Source organism: Oryza brachyantha, chromosome 7 (genome assembly GCF_000231095.2).
Source record: "Oryza brachyantha chromosome 7, ObraRS2, whole genome shotgun sequence".
NCBI classification, from domain to species: Eukaryota; Viridiplantae; Streptophyta; class Magnoliopsida; order Poales; family Poaceae; genus Oryza; species Oryza brachyantha.
The window spans coordinates 1,110,363-1,128,194 of record NC_023169.2 but is presented as its reverse complement, the minus strand read 5'-3'; the positions used below and the strand labels follow the sequence as shown (position 1 = coordinate 1,128,194).

Genomic DNA, 17,832 nt, shown 5'->3' with positions numbered 1-17,832 from the left:
GCAAGACGCCTCAGTGACAGCCACCATAAAGGGGCCGGTGGGCTCAACGTGACGTCGGAGGTCGTCGTCGCCGCCGTCGGCGCCGCGCTGCTCCTCGTCCTCCTGCTCGCGGCCTGCGCCTGCTGCTCCCGGAGCAGCAGGAGGAGGAAGGCCAGGCAGCGGTGGCAGAACCATCACGACGCCTTCGGGTACCAAGGTGAGGCACGCACGCCGTTGCTGTGACCTGTCGTGCTCGCCGTGATTTCTTGACCATCACGACGGCAATGGCGCGCGGCGCAGGTGACAACACGACGTACTACTACCACTACACCGGCGGCACGAAGCCGGCGCCGCAGAATAAGATCGCCCCGTCGCCGATCAACTGGCACGCGGCGCCCGGGCGGCCGGTGCCGAACATGCACTCGACGGGCCCGCACGGCCGGCCGCCGCTCGTGCCGCCGCCGCCGCCTCCCGTGCCGGCCGGGCTCGACAAGAACGCGTTCAGCTACGAGGAGCTCGCGGCGGCGACGAGCGACTTCTCGGAGGAGAACCTGCTGGGGCAGGGCGGGTTCGGGTACGTGTACCGCGGCGTGCTCCCCGACGGGAAGGAGGTGGCGGTGAAGCAGCTCAGCTCCGGGAGCGGGCAGGGCGAGCGCGAGTTCCAGGCGGAGGTGGACATGATCAGCCGCGTCCACCACCGCCACCTCGTCCCCCTCGTCGGCTACTGCATCGCCGGCGCGCACCGCCTCCTCGTCTACGACTTCGTCCCTAACAACACCCTCGAGCACCACCTCCATGGGAAGGGGTCGCCGGTGATGAAGTGGACGACGAGGCTGCGCATCGCCGTCGGCTCAGCCAAGGGGCTCGCCTACCTGCACGAGGAGTGTAAGCTCAGCTGCTCTCGCAGCCATTTTCGTTCAGTTTTCATCAATGGCTGTTCAAATGTTGCAGGCAATCCTCGGATCATTCACCGGGACATCAAGTCGGCCAACATTCTCCTGGACAACAGCTTCGAGGCTCTGGTAAATCATCGATCAATTGATGAACCAAGCTGCAGACATTGTTGGGGATTGGATCTTGATTTTGATTGAAATGGTGCTTGGTTGAGGTGGCTGACTTTGGGATGGTGAAGCTGACGAGCGAGAATGACACGCACGTTTCGACGAGGGTGATGGGGACGTTCGGGTACCTGGCGCCGGAGTACGCGTCGAGCGGGAAGCTGACGGACAAGTCGGACGTCTTCTCCTACGGCGTGATGCTGCTCGAGCTGCTCACCGGCCGCCGCCCCGCCGACCGCTCCTCCTACGGCGCCGACTGCCTCGTCGACTGGGCGCGCCAGGCGCTGCCTCGCGCGATGGCCGACGGCGGCTTCGACGCCCTCGTCGACCCGCGGCTGCGCGGCGACTACGACCGGCCCGACGCGGCGCGCGTCGCCGCCTGCGCCGCCGCCTGCGTCCGCCACGCCGGCAGGAGGCGCCCCAAGATGAGCCAGGTGAGAACGCGCGCGGGCGCAGGACACTGGCAGTCGGTCGCGTCGCTGATCGTGTGCCTGCAGATCGTGAAGGTGCTCGAGGGGGACGTGTCGCCGGAGGAGCTCAGCGACGGCGTGCGGCCGGGGCAGAGCGCCATTTCCAGCGGCGACTCGAGCTCGGGGTCGGAGTACGGGTCGGGATCGTACACGGCGCAGATGGAGCGGATCAGGAAGGCATCGGCGTTGCCCAGCCCGGATTATAGCGCCGAGTACCCCGGCTCCATCCCGGAGTTCGGCTACCCGTCGCCGGCAAGCAGCGCCGGCGGCCATGTTCCTTCCAGTGAGCGTGTTAACCAGCGGCATCAGGGTCACCGGTAAACTGTATCATGCATGCGGCCGGCAGGTGTACGTCATAATTCTTAACACGTTAGGAATATCTTGACTTTTGATAAGCATTTCGATATAGGCAAAGCAGTAAAAAAAAATAGTCGTCAAAACACTGTTATATTACATTTCAATTCAGAGCTAGATAGTCATAGTCCCTTCGTTTTTTTTTTACTTAGCATAATTGACTTTTGAATTTATATTTGACCGTTCATCTTATTTAATTTTTTATACAAATATATGCAAAATGATAAAAGAAGTGTCCCACGGTATTTTCTTAAGATGCTAAAATCGCTTGAAGATTAATTATCATACGAGTGAGGTGTATGTGCTAGGAGTGGAGAGAGAGAGAGTGGGACATTGCTAACAAGCTGAACTGTAGGATGGGGGTTATGTCTATGGCTACGGAAGCAATTTTTTAGCACACGGGTGTATATATATACCTGTTGCTTGCATGTCATCTAAATAGTTCTTAAAAAATATGGAAAAATTTAAGAAAATAGTTTAATATGAGTTATATCACTCCACCAACATGCAAGTTTAAATTCATCTTCTACAAGTTGTAGCAAAAATAACAAAACAATTATGAATATGCGTATAGTTAGTTTCAGTTTTATTTGTTTTTTCTATAACTTATAGAAGTTGAATTTAAACTTACATGTTTGTGAAGTGATATAACTCATATTAATCTATCTTATCAATTTTTTCATATTTTTAATGGATATTTAGTTGGATACAAGCACATGTGTGTACCTATACCCGTATGCTAAAAACTGTTTCCCCCGTAGCTACCTATGAATAAAGAGAAAGTGGGGATGAGAGATTTGCAACCTATTATGCAGAAGCTGGAAAAAAAAGACTTACTGTTATCTTATGGGGTCACTTATCTTATGTTACATGAATGCAGAGTTTTTGGCTGGGAAAATTGGTTGACAAATGGCTCATTGAGGGAAGAGTGTGAAATTCTGGAGTGGTGTGTGGTGTAGCCAGGCCCCTCTCAAGATTTTTTTCCCAGACTTTACAGCATTAGTAGAGTCCAAGAGACGACCGTCAAAAGTTTGCTCAAAAAATAAGATTGTGGGAGGCTGGACAATTCGCATGAGCTTTTCCTGGGGCAACTAAGAGCATCCCCAACAGCTCATATGTCCTATCCTCTATCCTGAAAAATAGAGGATGAAGACTACAAATTAAGCTTCAACCGAATGGCTATTCTATCATCTATTTTTAGATGTCATCCATATTAGGAGAGAACCTTCATATTTAGGTGATCTCTCTCCATCATCCAAAGAGATATAAATGATGTCATATATGGATGATCTAGTGGAGTACATAAAGATATGAATGATAAAACTAGTTTAGATGGTCATCCAAATGAAGATATGGATGACCAAATTTAGATGAGCTGTTAGGGATACTTTAAGGCGGCTGAGGCCTAAGAATGTTCTGGCTGATGACATTTAGACATGGTTTAGATTTTAGGGTGTCTAGTCCTTAGAGTGGTGACCTGAGTTCGTCTAGCTTTTTAGCTTTCTAGCTTTCTAGCTTCTGCTCCGATTGGTTTAGCTGTTGCTCTTGTTTAGCAGTGGACTTTGTTTTGTTTTTTTTTTCTGTTTAAGCTGCTTGATTGTTTTTGTTCTGTAAACTCTGTTCTGCTTCCTGTTGCGTTTTATTCCAAAGCCAGGTAATGAAACTGCCTTCTATAAAAAAAAATCATTGTAAGAAAAGCACAAAGCTACTAAATTCGCTGTAAGAAAAGCACAAAGGTATTAAATTCGTTGTAAGAAAAGCACAAATCATCCAATAAACAACGCACGGGCCATATGACCCAGCCACCTAGGCGAATCTCTCTCCCCAACCCTCTCTATCAGGGTTCTTTTTGTCCATTGCTAAAAAAATTGGCAGCGCATCAAAACTACCCAAATCAGCAAATTTTGGTCCAGAGTTCCCACGAGAAATTTAAACATTTTGAAAGAATCTGGCTTAAAGATAGCAAATATACAAGAACATTGTAGACAACTAAAGAACTTAAAATAACTTATTAAGACTGGACTTTTTTCCAATTGAATGGGGAAAACCATATGTAATGCGGTTGATCTTATATGTCCTCAAGTCAAATATGGAGAAATAAGGAGAAGGGGAAGGGAGAGGAAGAACCTTAGGGTGGGAGGAGGAGGAGCGCCGACGCTAGGCGGAGAGTGAATGAGACCGGCCTGAACTTCCTAGGGAGAGAGCGCATAGCCATATTCATGCCGATGACTCTGGTTGTTGGGTGTGAGATCGAGGGAGGGAAGCAACTGCTTAGGGCTTGTTTCGCTCTGTTATTCTTTCCTTCTCCCGCAGGGCTGCACTGTACTACACCAATTAATCAAACAGTCTAATTATCGAACAAAATCAGTTCAAACATGATAAATTATAAACCAGATGATAGCAAATTACCTGATATCAGAAAATATCAACAAATAACATCTAATATCATCACCATTGCACGGCGAGGGTAGTACAAATGGCGCAATGGCGTGCAGGGGAGGCACGGAGGGCGAACGGAGATCGGCGCCAACGGCAAGGCCAACAGAGGGGAGTAGAGTGGACGGAGATCGGCATCATGGGTGGACATCGGCGTTGTGGTCTTGCGTGAAGGGAGCAACGTGACATGGGCGTATAGGGGAGGCGGCGTCGGCTGGGCGTATAGGGGAGGCGGTGTCGGCAGCACGAGCGCGGGGGAGCGGCTCACTAATTACTCCCGCTCCTGTGGTCACGCCAACGACTCAGGCCCTATTCGGCAGTGGGGCATAAGTTAACTTATGCCCTGGTATGAAAAACATAGTAATAGATTAGTACATGATTAATTAATTATTAATTATTAAAAATATAAAATAGATTAATATGATTTTTAAAACAACTTTACTATAGAAAAATTTTGCAAAAAATACACCGTTTAGCAGTTCAGAAAACGTGTGCGTAGAAAACGAGGGAGGCTTAGTTAACTTATGGCGTGGCCGGACGCAACCTCATTAATTATTCCCGTTCAGACGGATGTCCATTTTCTTTATGCTTTAAGAAAGCTAAAAATAAGATTTACTCGTGATTACCTTTACATCGTTCGATTGCTATACACAAATAATGGTTGGAATTGAACTATAGTAAGCGGTGTAGATAAAGTTTAGAATCTCAAACTACAAAATGCAAATTTATGGACCCAAGTAAACCGGCTAGTATGCTTATACTTGATTTATACTTAAATGGCGCATATAGCTTTTTGTCACATGTTTAATCATTTGTTTTATTTAAAAAATATACAAATATAATTTATCCTTAAAACACATTTAATAATAAATTAAATAATAATAAAGTAAATAATAATTGCGTAAGATTTTTTAAATGAGAGAGTGGTTAAATGTGTGCTTAAAATCGTCATTTATAAAACCGGGGGGAGCATTTTACTCTACAGCATTATAACTCATCTTAGACCCCATCCGTTTCAACTTTTCCCTCTGGCTTAGCCAGCGGCTAATTGCATTTGTATGATTCTTCATCTTTTTTTTTAACGTCGTTACTTTTGAATTTACTTTTGTTGTCCTTATTTAAAATTTATGTCAAAATATGTAAAATTATAAGCCATGTTTAGAGCCTATATAGTAATAAATCAAATCATAAAAAAGACAAATAATTATATAAATTTTTGAATAAGGCGAATAGCAAAAATATAGATATAAAATCAATAGTGTTAAATAAAAAATTGAAGGAAATTAGCATGGTTCAGAATTTCCAGACCAGTTATCTGCCTGTACCTTCCATCAGCATCAAGTATTCAAGTGAACACATACATCATATATAGTTGTCTCTGACGCAAATAATCAGACCTGTGATGTTGATCAGCACCATCATATATACCAATAGAAAAAAAAACCAGCAATGAGCTAGTGCTAAGTTAACAGGCAACATCACAGTTCCATACGACGTACTTCCTCCATCACAAAATAAACCAATTTTTCATTTTTTACCTATAATTTTTTACTCTTCATCTTATTTAAAAATTTTTTACGATTAATATTTTTATTTTTATTAGATGATAAATCATAAATAGTACTTTACATGTGACTAATTTTTTCTAATTTCTTAAAAAATTTTTAAATAACACGAATGGTCAAACGATAGGAAAAAACCAAAAAAAATTGGTTTTTTTTTTGCACGGAGAGAGTAGGAGGTAAGTAGTCGCCGATCAGACAAGCCGAGATGGCGATGGCAGTACTTACTTTGGCTCGTCGTTTGGTTGGGCGGCGGATGCGCCGCGTTCCGCTTTCCCCATCCATACTCGTGTACACGCCGCCCTCCACTGATGTTGTTGCAACTGTCTCAACAGCGTGTGCAAGTGCCTCTCTCCAAGTAAATCCACTCTGCTAATTACGCCTGAACCATTTACATTACGCTTCTGCCCTTGTCCGATCGAGCTGGGAACTTCATTAATTTCTGGCCAAAACTTGATTTGTTTTTCTTTTAGTTAATTAGCCGTGCAAAATATGATAAACCTCTATTTTGGTTGGTCTTGCTAGTAAAATATGATAAACCTCTATTTTGGTTGGTCTTGCTACGTAACTAAAACCGTGCAACATACATTAGTTTGTCTTGCTAGTAAAATATGATAAACCTCTATTTTGCACCATCAGTGGTGGCAAAATTCTTAACCACACCATAGCAAGTCTAACGAAATCTTGTCGTATCCTTTTAAGTTAGTGACATATGATAACTACCTTCCTAGAAGGAAATATTGCCATAATTATGACTACTATTATTCAATTAAACAGGAGAAAATCTAATAAATGCATTTACAAATACTTAATTTTAAGAAATACAATCGATGTATCGATGAGTGCAAGTTCTTAAAAATGTCACAATATAAACAAATTTGTTTGAGAAATATCATCATTATTAGCGTTCCGTCAGTATTTCCCTGTTAAATTCGTGTAATATGAGTAATGTATTTAATTGTGGAAATGTACGCAACCTTAATGACGATAACATTTTTTAAACAAACCATTTATACGATGACATTTCGTTGAACTTACCTTCGTCAATGGCATGTTTTAAACTTATATGCTTAGATATATATATATATATAATTTGTATATAGTTTTAGATTCATTATAGTAATATACAGTAGTAGCACTAAAATAATATTACCACAATTCCTAGATATTTGACGCCGTTGATTTTTTATACACGTTTGACCTTTTGTCATATTTAAATTTTTATAAAACATGTAAAGCTATATATATACATAAAAATATATTTAACAATAAATAAAATAATTAATAATTATATAATTTTTTAAATAAAATAAATAATTAAACGTGTATAAAAAAATCAATGACGTCAAGTACGGAGAGAGAGCGTTTCGATGAAAAAGCATTAACCAATGACATTATCGTAAATAAACACTCAAAATCGAGGGCATAATCGTCCCGTCAAAACCCGCCCTCTTGACGTCAAGAGGGCATAAACGACCTACCCCCCTCCTCCCTCTCGCTCTCTACCACCCTCCCCCTTCGTCTCCTTCCTCCGCCGCCCTCTCCCGTCCCCCTCCGCCTCCGCCTCCGCCTCCGCCTCTCCATCGCCGGCGTGCGTGCGGTGCCCTGAGATCTACCCGAGATGTGGCGCGGCTGCGTCTCGCGTGGCCTCAGGAGCCTCTCCAAGGGCAGGGCCACCTCCTCCGACCCCGTCTCCGTCTCCGCCGCCGCCGCCGCTAGGCTCCTCTCCACCACGACCTCGGTACTCCCTTGATCCTTTGCAGCGTCGGTTGATCGGCGCGAGTGTTTCCAGGGAGTATCGATCGATTTGCTGGGGGTTTAGAACCCCGGATGTGTTTCGGGATGTAGTTTTTTTTTTGTCTGCTTGTGGTGTGTGTGGGTTTGATTTCCGATGTGATGTTGAGAGGGTTTTGCTTCGAGAAATGGGCGGCGATTGATGGTTGTGTGATGTGCAGTCGTCGTACACGGTGGTGGATCACTCGTATGACGCGGTCGTGGTGGGGGCCGGCGGCGCGGGGCTCCGCGCGGCGATCGGGCTCTCCGAGCACGGCTTCAACACCGCTTGCATCACCAAGCTCTTCCCCACGCGGTCGCACACCGTCGCGGCGCAGGTACTGCCACGCATCGCTTGCTGCGACAACTAACTTAGGATTTGCATTTTGGTGACACGGAAGACTTCGTGCATCGTACAAACATTGGGTGATGGACATTATCAGATGCTGATTACTATGCGCGTGCAATTTGTGTTGGTTGGTTGATTAGTTTTAGATTGGGCTTGATATGACGCGTTGTGTCTCTGTCCTATGTAATGTTTTTGTGTACTGCAGTATTCTAGTCAGATGAATAAAGAGATAAATATGGTTAGGTAGTAGCTAGAGAGCTAGACTGCTAGTTTGAACACTATCAGGGAAATTCACAGCACACCAATGATCAGCAGAAATGCCCTGCTTTCTCAACAGAAAAGGTCAAATTTGAATATAGATGTGCTCTTCAGATCAGCATTTAGTGAAAGGAGGTATGATGACGATGGTGGGATTCTATATCCAACAGTCTGTTAGCAAGAATAAATGCACTGTATGAATTTATAACTTTCAGTTTTGGCACTTCTGCTTGTCTGTTTTTAAGCTTTTCTTGTTCTCCACCCTTTGAGTCAGGTGCTAATTTCACAATGCATTGTGTGTGCAGATCTGATGTATTCCTTGATTTGCCATGTTTCTGTTATTTGTAGTGATATGGATACTATACAAATAAACTTTTAAATCGATTGATGCTTATATTGCTGTCCTACCAAGTTATTTTGTGTTTTCAGCAGCTGTATTAGGTATGTCTAAACATGTAGGTTAACATATAAATTTCTTCTTTTCAAAATAATTGGACTGATGTATTTTATTCTATTGATATGCACCATTAGAGCCTTCTCTTATTTTTGAATTGCTTTGGAATGTTTATGAGCTTCAGTCATGTATTTATTTGCAAGACTATATGCAGGGTGGCATAAATGCTGCTCTTGGAAACATGACGGAAGATGACTGGAGGTGGCATATGTATGACACTGTCAAGGGGAGTGATTGGCTTGGTAAGCTGCATCATCAGGAATTCTTATTCGTGGTTTTTTTTACTTCATTTAGTCTACAAAACACCTAGAGGTTATAATTGTTTTAGAGAGTTAATATGGAGTGGCATCGTTTGTCAACTACTCTTTTGTTCTATAGTGTCATCCATTTATTCTCTGCCTAACATTCCATTATCCATTTCCAGGTGACCAGGATTCTATTCAATATATGTGCAGAGAAGCACCAAAAGCAGTTATAGAACTTGAAAACTATGGCTTGCCATTTTCAAGAACTGAAGATGGGAAGATATACCAGCGTGCCTTTGGAGGCCAGAGCTTAGATTTTGGGAAAGGTCATAACTTTCTAAAATTATTTTGAAAAGACAACCTTGACCTATAGTATTATTCCTGTCCCTATAACTGTCTGCCATCTGCAGGTGGACAGGCGTACCGATGTGCATGTGCTGCTGACAGAACAGGACATGCTATGCTACACACACTATATGGTCAAGCAATGAAGCATAATACTCAGTTTTTCGTAGAATATTTTGCACTAGACCTTATTATGGACAGTGAAGGTAAGACAGCTAGTTTTTTAGATACTGTATCTTTCTACGCTGTGTTTATACAAGACTCAGTTGTAATCTATCTTGTACTTATTCCTAGGTGCAATCCGTCGTTGTTTAAATTGTTTCATTTTAATAATTGTGTTGTTCCTCGTGTGTGTCTGTTCAATCATAACACAAGTTGTTGGCACCTAGCATTGTAGAACACTCTTCTGTAGTTGCAAATATCTCATTCACATCCATGTATTTTTCTTGTTCCTTCTTACATTGGGGGTGTATGAAGTTTATTCAAGCACTCCATAGAAGTTTTATTGATTACTTTGTAATGCTGTTTTCAGGCACCTGTCAGGGGGTCATTGCTTTGAACATGGAGGATGGCACCCTTCACCGTTTCCGTGCTTCAAATACAATTCTGGCCACAGGAGTAAGATTTTTCACAGGTTTGAATGCTGGATGACAAATGTGCTAGCTTTGTTTGACTGTGCAATGCCTCTCTTTGTCTTATGGAAACAGGGTTATGGCAGAGCCTACTTCTCAGCAACCTCAGCTCACACATGCACTGGAGATGGCAACGCTATGGTTGCACGTGCTGGTTTACCACTTCAGGTTAGTCTTGTTACTTAGTGCTGATTTATTAGTTACTATTCCATGCCTCTATCCTGATTACACTTGCCTGACATATGTGTGCAGGACCTTGAGTTTGTGCAGTTCCATCCTACAGGCATTTATGGGGCTGGATGCCTCATCACTGAAGGTTGTATATTCAACTTTTCATTCATGCGCTCAGTGTCTTAGGAATTCTCTTGTAATCTTGTTTATGTATTCTAGTTTGTGGATGATAGTTTCTTCTGTTGATGTTGCACTTGTATTCTTTTGCTGACAACCTCTGGGTCTTAATTCTCATTTAATCATCAGGTTCCCGTGGTGAAGGTGGTATCCTTAGGAATAGTGAAGGCGAGCGTTTCATGGAACGATATGCTCCTACTGCAAAAGATCTTGCTTCTCGAGATGTTGTTTCAAGATCTATGACAATGGAAATCAGAGAAGGCCGTGGTGTTGGTATGCTCAATTCTATTCACCTTATGTCTTACATTCAGAATTGTGTTAGCTCTTGAAACTTATCTTTCTTTCTGATTACTTCAGGGCCATTGAAGGACCACATCTATTTGCACCTTAACCATCTGCCTCCTGAAGTTCTTAAGGAGAGGCTTCCTGGTATTTCTGAAACTGCTGCTATTTTTGCTGGTGTTGATGTCACCAAGGAGCCCATTCCTGTCCTGCCTACTGTGCACTACAATATGGGTGGGATCCCAACAAATTACCATGGAGAGGTTTGCATTGAGTGACAGATAGGCATTATCATGGATAACATTTCCCCTTGCTGATTTTTAATAGAAGTTGTTCTGTTCTATATATCAGGTGGTGACTATCAAGGGTGACAATCCTGATTCTGTTGTTCCTGGTCTGATGGCTGCGGGAGAAGCGGCATGTGCATCCGTTCATGGTGCAAACCGTCTGGGTGCAAATTCACTTCTTGACATAGTTGTGTTTGGCAGAGCTTGTGCAAACAGGGTTGCTGAAATTTCTAAACCAGGCAAGTTCTTCTCATGTGCTACATAACTCGTTGACTGATTTGCTCATCGTGATGCACCTAATGTCTTTGATGCAACATTATAGGTGACAAGCAGAAACCTCTTGAAAAAAGTGCTGGACAAAAGACCATAGCCTGGTTAGACAAGCTGAGAAATGCAAATGGATCATTGCCAACCTCCAAGATCCGTCTAAACATGCAACGTGTTATGCAAAACAATGCTGCTGTCTTCCGTACACAAGAAACACTCGAAGAAGGTAATGCAGTTTTGCGCATAGCCTTTGTAACTTCATGCATCAATATTGGTGAAATGTCTGTTGTCACCATAGATCATCCTAGTTATTAGCGGTATAAAGCTAGGAAGTAAGGATTTAACAGCAAAGTTTGATACCGGTAGAAAGTTATGATTTGTGATTCTTTTGTATCTATGTGTTGACGGAATTAGGCGGTTAGTATCATGATGCATAAATAGTTAGGATATACCTAGAGACATGATTCATAAATACATTAATCGTTGTATTCCCACTGACTTTGACCTTGCTTTATTAGGTTGTCAATTGATTACCAAAGCATGGGAAAGCTATCATGACGTGAAGATCAGTGATCGGAGTCTCATATGGTATGCATTTTCTTGCAAGGATTGCACTGGCTTATTTTTGCTTGCTTGTTATCTTTCACTGACTAGCTATAATTTGTTATTTGTTTCACAGGAATTCAGATTTGATAGAAACCATTGAGTTGGAAAATCTCTTGATAAATGCGTGCATAACCATGCATTCAGCGGAGGCTCGGAAGGAAAGCAGAGGAGCTCATGCTCGTGAAGATTTCACGGTTTGTATTTCTCTTGTTTGTCTTTTTTTTTTTTGGTTCCTTGCACCCACATGCTTCCATGTTGTAGTAACAATTGTTTCTAAATCATTGATTACAGAAAAGAGATGATGAGCAGTGGATGAAGCACTCGTTGGGGTAAGCATATTCTGTTCATTAAGCTTCCTCCAATAATATGAGGTGGTTTTGATGGTCTCGTTGAGTTGCAGCTTTAGACGTCGTCACAACACCACCAAAGTTAAATGTTGAGTCAAATTATAGTACTGTTACATGACATGCATCTTATTTCTTAAAACAGTATAGATCGGAGATCAACAACTTATATCTATGGTGGTATAATCTTTTCTATCTGGTCCTAATTCATGATGTTACTTGTTATACAGGTACTGGGAGAATGAGAAGGTTCGGTTGGCATACAGGCCAGTCCACATGAACACATTGGATGCTGAAGTCGAGTCATTCCCACCGAAGGCCCGTGTTTATTAGCTCAGGCTTCACAGCCCAGTAATTCTATGGTGTTAATAAAGCAGGGGCTGGGCATTCCTAGCTGAAAGTGCGACCTGAAATTCCATCCATTTTTCCCTTCTGTGTTCCGTGTAATTTGCTAGAAAATAAATACAAAACTCATGCTAATGCTAGTGCCTAACTGGTCCCTTCTGGGCAACTTGTATAAATGAAATTTTGTACTGCTTGCCAATGATCAAAACCCCATGCCAAGTACATTGGTCATGGTCCCCTATGCTTGTTAATGGCATGGAAGCAAAGGCCTTTTTTGTTCCTTTTCTATTCCTTTACAGCACAATGGAGTATTACAATTTTGCCCAACCAACCCAATCTATGTATCTGCCTCCCTGTCGTCTTCAGATGCTGCTGCGACTTCTGCTTCATTGGATGCAACAGGCACGTCTGATGCATCCTGAGCAGCATGTCCAGCTTCAAACCTGGCTCTCCTCTCAACAGCCTCTCTGACCCTTTGTGCAAACTCTTCATCTGATCCAGTTAACATGTATCGCAGCTTCATGTTGATCCTGTTCGCCACCAATGTTTGATGCCTTGGCTCTATCCTGTCCTCCAAGGAGTAGCTGAAAAACCTGACAAAAAATGCAGTAGTGGTGAGCATCACAAAAGCGACAAATATTTCACAATCAATTGTACAACGATCTCATCTTTGGTGTGCAATCAAACATGAACCCTAGACAAACTCACCTGGGGAACTCAACAAGATCTACCAGGGGTCGCACCATGACGCGCCGCAGGTACTGGTATTTCGGCCTTAGAACATCCACATTGTACCTGAGAAGCGTTGGGAAATCGGTGACCATCTGGCCAAGCACGAAGTGGTAGATGCCCAGTGATCTGAAGTACTTGACGCTAGCTTCCAGCTTGCGCACGATGCTACAGCCCAGGAGCTGTGGATCCTGAGCAATGACCTTGCCGATGTCCTCCTGTTTCACTCCAGCTTTTGTCATCAGGAATATTACCTACAGGTGGAATAAATAAGCATAAGCCAAATGGAGTAGAACAAGGCACATATGATATGATTATGTGAAAAGAAAATAAGAGAAAACACCACATGTGGATGGGCTGCTTTCACTATTTGGCTGTTTATCCAAACACCACCACTTCTGTGCATAAGAACAGGGCACTTGGTGCATCTAATTTCAGTGATATATCTTTGCTGCAAGGTGCACTGTGCACTCACCATTTTATACTTCCTATGTGCTTACTCATCAAGGTGAAACAATGTTGACAACGATTTAAGTTACGGCCCACTGTATGTTCAGTTACTGTGGCAACTTAGGTTTAAAAGAAAGTTTTAGAATTTCAGATGGAGATTTCATGAGTTCTGACAAACTGGCATTCCATGTTCTATACACTTAGCTTGTCAAAACTATTCCTACTGAAATGAGTTTAAACGAGGGGACCTTAAAAACAAAAGAACCAGCAATGCTAAACCAATATTCATCGAGAACTGAAATTTTGATAAGCTTGGTATAAGAACAAACCACTGGGCGTATTTTCTTGTATAGGCTATAAGTGAGCACAGGGGGGAACTTCACAAGCACACCGCCAACTGAATCACTCCTCACACCAATATCCTGTAGAAATTGTACCTGAAAATGATAGGGTAGAAGTAAGAAGAATCATGTTATTTAGATCCCAGAATGTTAAGAGCTACAGATTTGCTTTAAAATTTTGCCCAAAACATTATACTGTTACCCTTTATGTAATCATCAAGACTATATTTAGTGAACAGACTAACAAGTCCATAAGATCTTGTTGTGAAATAATCAAATAATAAATAGAATATACCCAAGTGGTGTGAAAATTTGGAAATACAATATATGCAAAGCAATCAAAAGAGTACCTTTGGTGCAATTACTGTTTCCAAATCAAGACAAAAGATTGTAGGCTGGACCACCAACATACGTTTCATGCCATCCCGTGAAATGTTTAGATGATAAAGGTATTTCACAAGAGGCTTCCACCTTTCTTCAATGCTGCAGGCCATGAGCTGTGGCTTGAAAGCCAGCAACTTTCCAAGTTCTTCAGTGCTTAGTCCAAATTCTTTCAGATATTGTACCTGTGATCCATAACGCCATTATCTTTAATGAAATTCCTATCTGAAAAATAGAGAATAAATAAATGATGCTACTACAACTAGAAACTGAAGTTCATAGAAAAACAAAAGAATGTTGATTATACGCAGTAACTTTATTCGAACAACCTCCAGAAGTACAAGAAAAGTAAATTTTAACTAGCTCATCATCAGTTCAATTGTAAACTAGCTACATTTATATAATCTTATATTCATATGGCACTAAGCACCCAACAGCATACACCAAAAGGGCACAGAACCAATTGTAACATCAATTTTGCTCTGTCTAATAGTTCCCTTTTAATCAAAAATCGATCTTTAACCACCTGAATTTTAGTTTGACTCTTGCTCATAGTTATCAAAGAACACCCTCTTCATATTAAGACACATGAAATGGATTTTGAATGAGCAAGATGACCAAAAGAAAAGCACAAAGCAAATTTTAATGCACATCAAACACCTTACTGTTCATCTCTTCTAGGCTGAAAAATCCAAGAGCTTTTGGATAATCATAAACCATTGTACCGAAGTCGTGATCATTCATTCCCATATCTGTATAAAATCTCACTCGAGTCTCCAGTTCATCCATGGACAAATTCAGCAACTCTGGACACCTACCAACCACATAGCCAATCCAATCTTTTCTAACACTGCAACTTTCCAGGTAGTCAATAATCTCTTCCAGTTCTTCAAAACTGCGGCTCAAAAAATCATCACCTTTTGCAAGCACACGTCCTAAGTACTCTCCTTTCACATAAATAGACCTCAACCACTTTATCATCCTTCTCACTTTCTCTAGATTGCCAGAAGATGAGCAAACTACTTTTGCAATTTGGGGATAAGTCATGGAGTTGTGCTTGAACCACCTGAAATATGCAATTTTAGGATTTAGTGCTATTTAGAAAACACCATAAAAGCATAACAGCTTAGGAGTTTAACAAGGTGCCAGGAATGATTCTATTTGAAATTAAGAAAAGTTATAAATCATGTCTGTTAGTTCAAATCAAATTATAAAAAAGGTACTAATAATTTTACAGTGCATCATATAAATGCAGTTCTGACAATGAGATAAAAACATCTAATAGATTCAATTTCACACTGTTTTAGTACAGTTTTCAAGCCTGGTCAGTTTATCCGCAAACCACAATCATATCTACAAATCAAGTGCTGTAGCTGCTAACTATACATCAAAGAATCAGCTCCGAAGACCTCAAATGAGACCTGAGAGGGCTCAGAAGTCGTTGCCAACATGGTGGCTATCATGATCGATTAGTTCTATCAGCATATGTTCAGGCCTAACTAAACAAGAATCCATCAGCATATTCGTAAGCTCGAATGCTTTACGTTTGCAAGTCATGCTCAGACCTACTTAGAACATGGAATTGTCACTTCCCTCGAATTTTTTCCAATACATAATCTACCTTAATCTAGAAAGGTATAACCTAGCAAAACTGCAGCTGCATGATTCGCTATGCTTCAGACAGTGGTATCATTCATTTCCAATCCGATTCTCGTGCATTCGAGACAGAAATGAACTGACGAGTTATACAAAGAAACAGGAAAAAAAAAAGAGAAGGAAAAGCGGCATCTTTACTTGACTAGAGCGACAAGGCCGGACTCGTCGATGTACGCCCGCGCCCGCGCGTTGAACGACTGGTGCGCGAGCTCGGGGCGGTCGCGGCGCATGGCGGCGGCCTCGACGACGACGCGGTCCACGAACGGCGCCATCCGGGAGGTGAGGTTCCTGATGTAGGTCATCCCGCCCACCTTCCCCCCACGGAGCGCGGCCACGAGCGCCTCGGCGGCCACCGCGCGCCGCACCTCGAGCGCGCGGCGCAGGACGGCGTCGTCCGCCACCGCCACCGCCGCGCCTCCTCCTGCAGCAGGGTCCGGGACCGTGGGGGAGGACACCGATCCCGGGAAGCGGTAGGTGCGGCGCGGCGCGAGGGAGGCCTCCTCGGCGGCGACGAGGGAGGTGGAGGGCCCCGGCGCCGGCGGCGGGAGGCTCGGGTAGTGGGTTGTGGTCGGGTTCTGGAGGCGCGACGCGCAGACGCGGAGGCGGCGAGGAGGCGGAGGGGGAGGCTTGGGGCGGCCGTGGAGTGGGAGGCGGTGGTGAGATGGCGGGAGAGTGGCCGCCATTGGAGCGGGAGGCGGAGCTTGCTTGAGCTCGAGCTCGCTATCCTTTCGAAGGGAGGTGATTGGACCGTAAAATAAATTATTTTATTGTGAGGGACTCTTTTAGAAACGTCACTTTTTTTGGCATCCTGCGGTCAATGCCTCAATCTGGGCCGTGCATTGTGGATCCGACGGTGGTATGTACTCCCGAAGAGGATAAGTATGTTTTGCATTTATGTCCCTAATTGTGATCGCTACTATTTATACGGCGATTGTTTTAGTATTTTATGAAAAAGTCGAACGTCATATTTATAAATAAAATAGTTTATAAATAAGTATTTTATATATGTATCGATAAAAGAATCCTAAATTAATTCTAATTTTAGAGTAACTTATAAAAAGATTGGACGGTAGCGATCCAAAACTTTACAAATGAACCCTGTTTCAGTGTCTTGGGTCGCGCTGCCTATTTATTGATAACCGATCCTGAAATTTACAGATAAGTCTCTGTTTTGCATCGGAATTTTGAAATTGGTCCCTACGACGTCGGATTGGCTTCTGGTTTTCCTCTCCCTCTCGCCGTTCCTCCGCCGGCTCCGGCGAGCCCCCGACCCCCGCCGCGGATACCTCACTCGAGGCGATGCCGCCGGTGAGCCTCGCCGTCGCCAATCCACGCAACAAAATATCCAGTGTACTGCTCCTCCTCTACTCTTTTCTATATCAGCCTGAATGATTCATTCATTCTTTTTGTCCTTACTCCACGCATTCACATCATAGAGATATTTTTGTATCGATTTTGTTCGGCTAGATGATAAATTCGTGGAATTTTGAATGACAATTCGATGGGATTCAAACAATATTGTGAGCCCTAATCATGGCAAATTATTACTACCTCTGTTTTATATTATAAGACTTATAGATTTATTAGCATACATATAAAACTAGATAAGGATACCTAGAAAGTGTTACATTTTAAAACGGACGAGTATTTACTTAAAAAAAGATGTGACGCCTCATAGTTATTATTAGAAGTATTTTTCTAGTGATTCCCAAAAGAGAAGTATTTTTGCTAACGAAAAAGCTTACTGCTTGATATGATAAGGAAAAAAAAGAGCAAATGCTATGTGCACAATAAAACATTCAAGTACCATCTGTCCAATAAACCAAGACAAATTCTTGAACATATGAAGCAAAAAAGAAAGAAAGAAAACCCCCGAAAACT

General features: G+C 42.9%; 3 protein-coding genes across 3 annotated transcripts; 2 read left to right on the top strand and 1 right to left on the bottom strand.

Moving 5' to 3' along the window:
* Positions 1-263: 263 nt before the first annotated feature.
* On the top strand, positions 264-2,036 carry LOC102704629 (proline-rich receptor-like protein kinase PERK1). The gene is made up of 4 exons (XM_040525832.1): positions 264-864; positions 931-1,001; positions 1,088-1,471; positions 1,535-2,036. Exons 1-4 carry the CDS (start codon positions 264-266, stop codon positions 1,826-1,828), a joined length of 1,350 nt encoding a protein of 449 aa, XP_040381766.1. The 3' UTR covers positions 1,829-2,036.
* A 5,323-nt stretch (positions 2,037-7,359) lies between these two features.
* Positions 7,360-12,660, top strand: LOC102704350 (succinate dehydrogenase [ubiquinone] flavoprotein subunit, mitochondrial). The gene is made up of 16 exons (XM_006658197.2): positions 7,360-7,600; positions 7,815-7,970; positions 8,848-8,935; positions 9,118-9,264; positions 9,349-9,489; positions 9,816-9,901; positions 9,991-10,083; positions 10,168-10,231; positions 10,393-10,536; positions 10,621-10,808; positions 10,897-11,071; positions 11,155-11,325; positions 11,618-11,687; positions 11,779-11,899; positions 11,997-12,034; positions 12,280-12,660. Exons 1-16 carry the CDS (start codon positions 7,481-7,483, stop codon positions 12,380-12,382), a joined length of 1,905 nt encoding a protein of 634 aa, XP_006658260.1. The 5' UTR covers positions 7,360-7,480; the 3' UTR covers positions 12,383-12,660.
* On the bottom strand, positions 12,536-16,666 carry LOC102704073 (transcription termination factor MTERF2, chloroplastic). The gene is made up of 6 exons (XM_006658196.3): positions 16,090-16,666; positions 14,956-15,361; positions 14,265-14,480; positions 13,903-14,010; positions 13,103-13,377; positions 12,536-12,987 (listed from the first exon to the last, which is right to left on the bottom strand). Exons 1-6 carry the CDS (start codon positions 16,632-16,634, stop codon positions 12,732-12,734), a joined length of 1,806 nt encoding a protein of 601 aa, XP_006658259.2. The 5' UTR covers positions 16,635-16,666; the 3' UTR covers positions 12,536-12,731.
* Between the last annotated feature and the right edge of the window lie 1,166 nt (positions 16,667-17,832).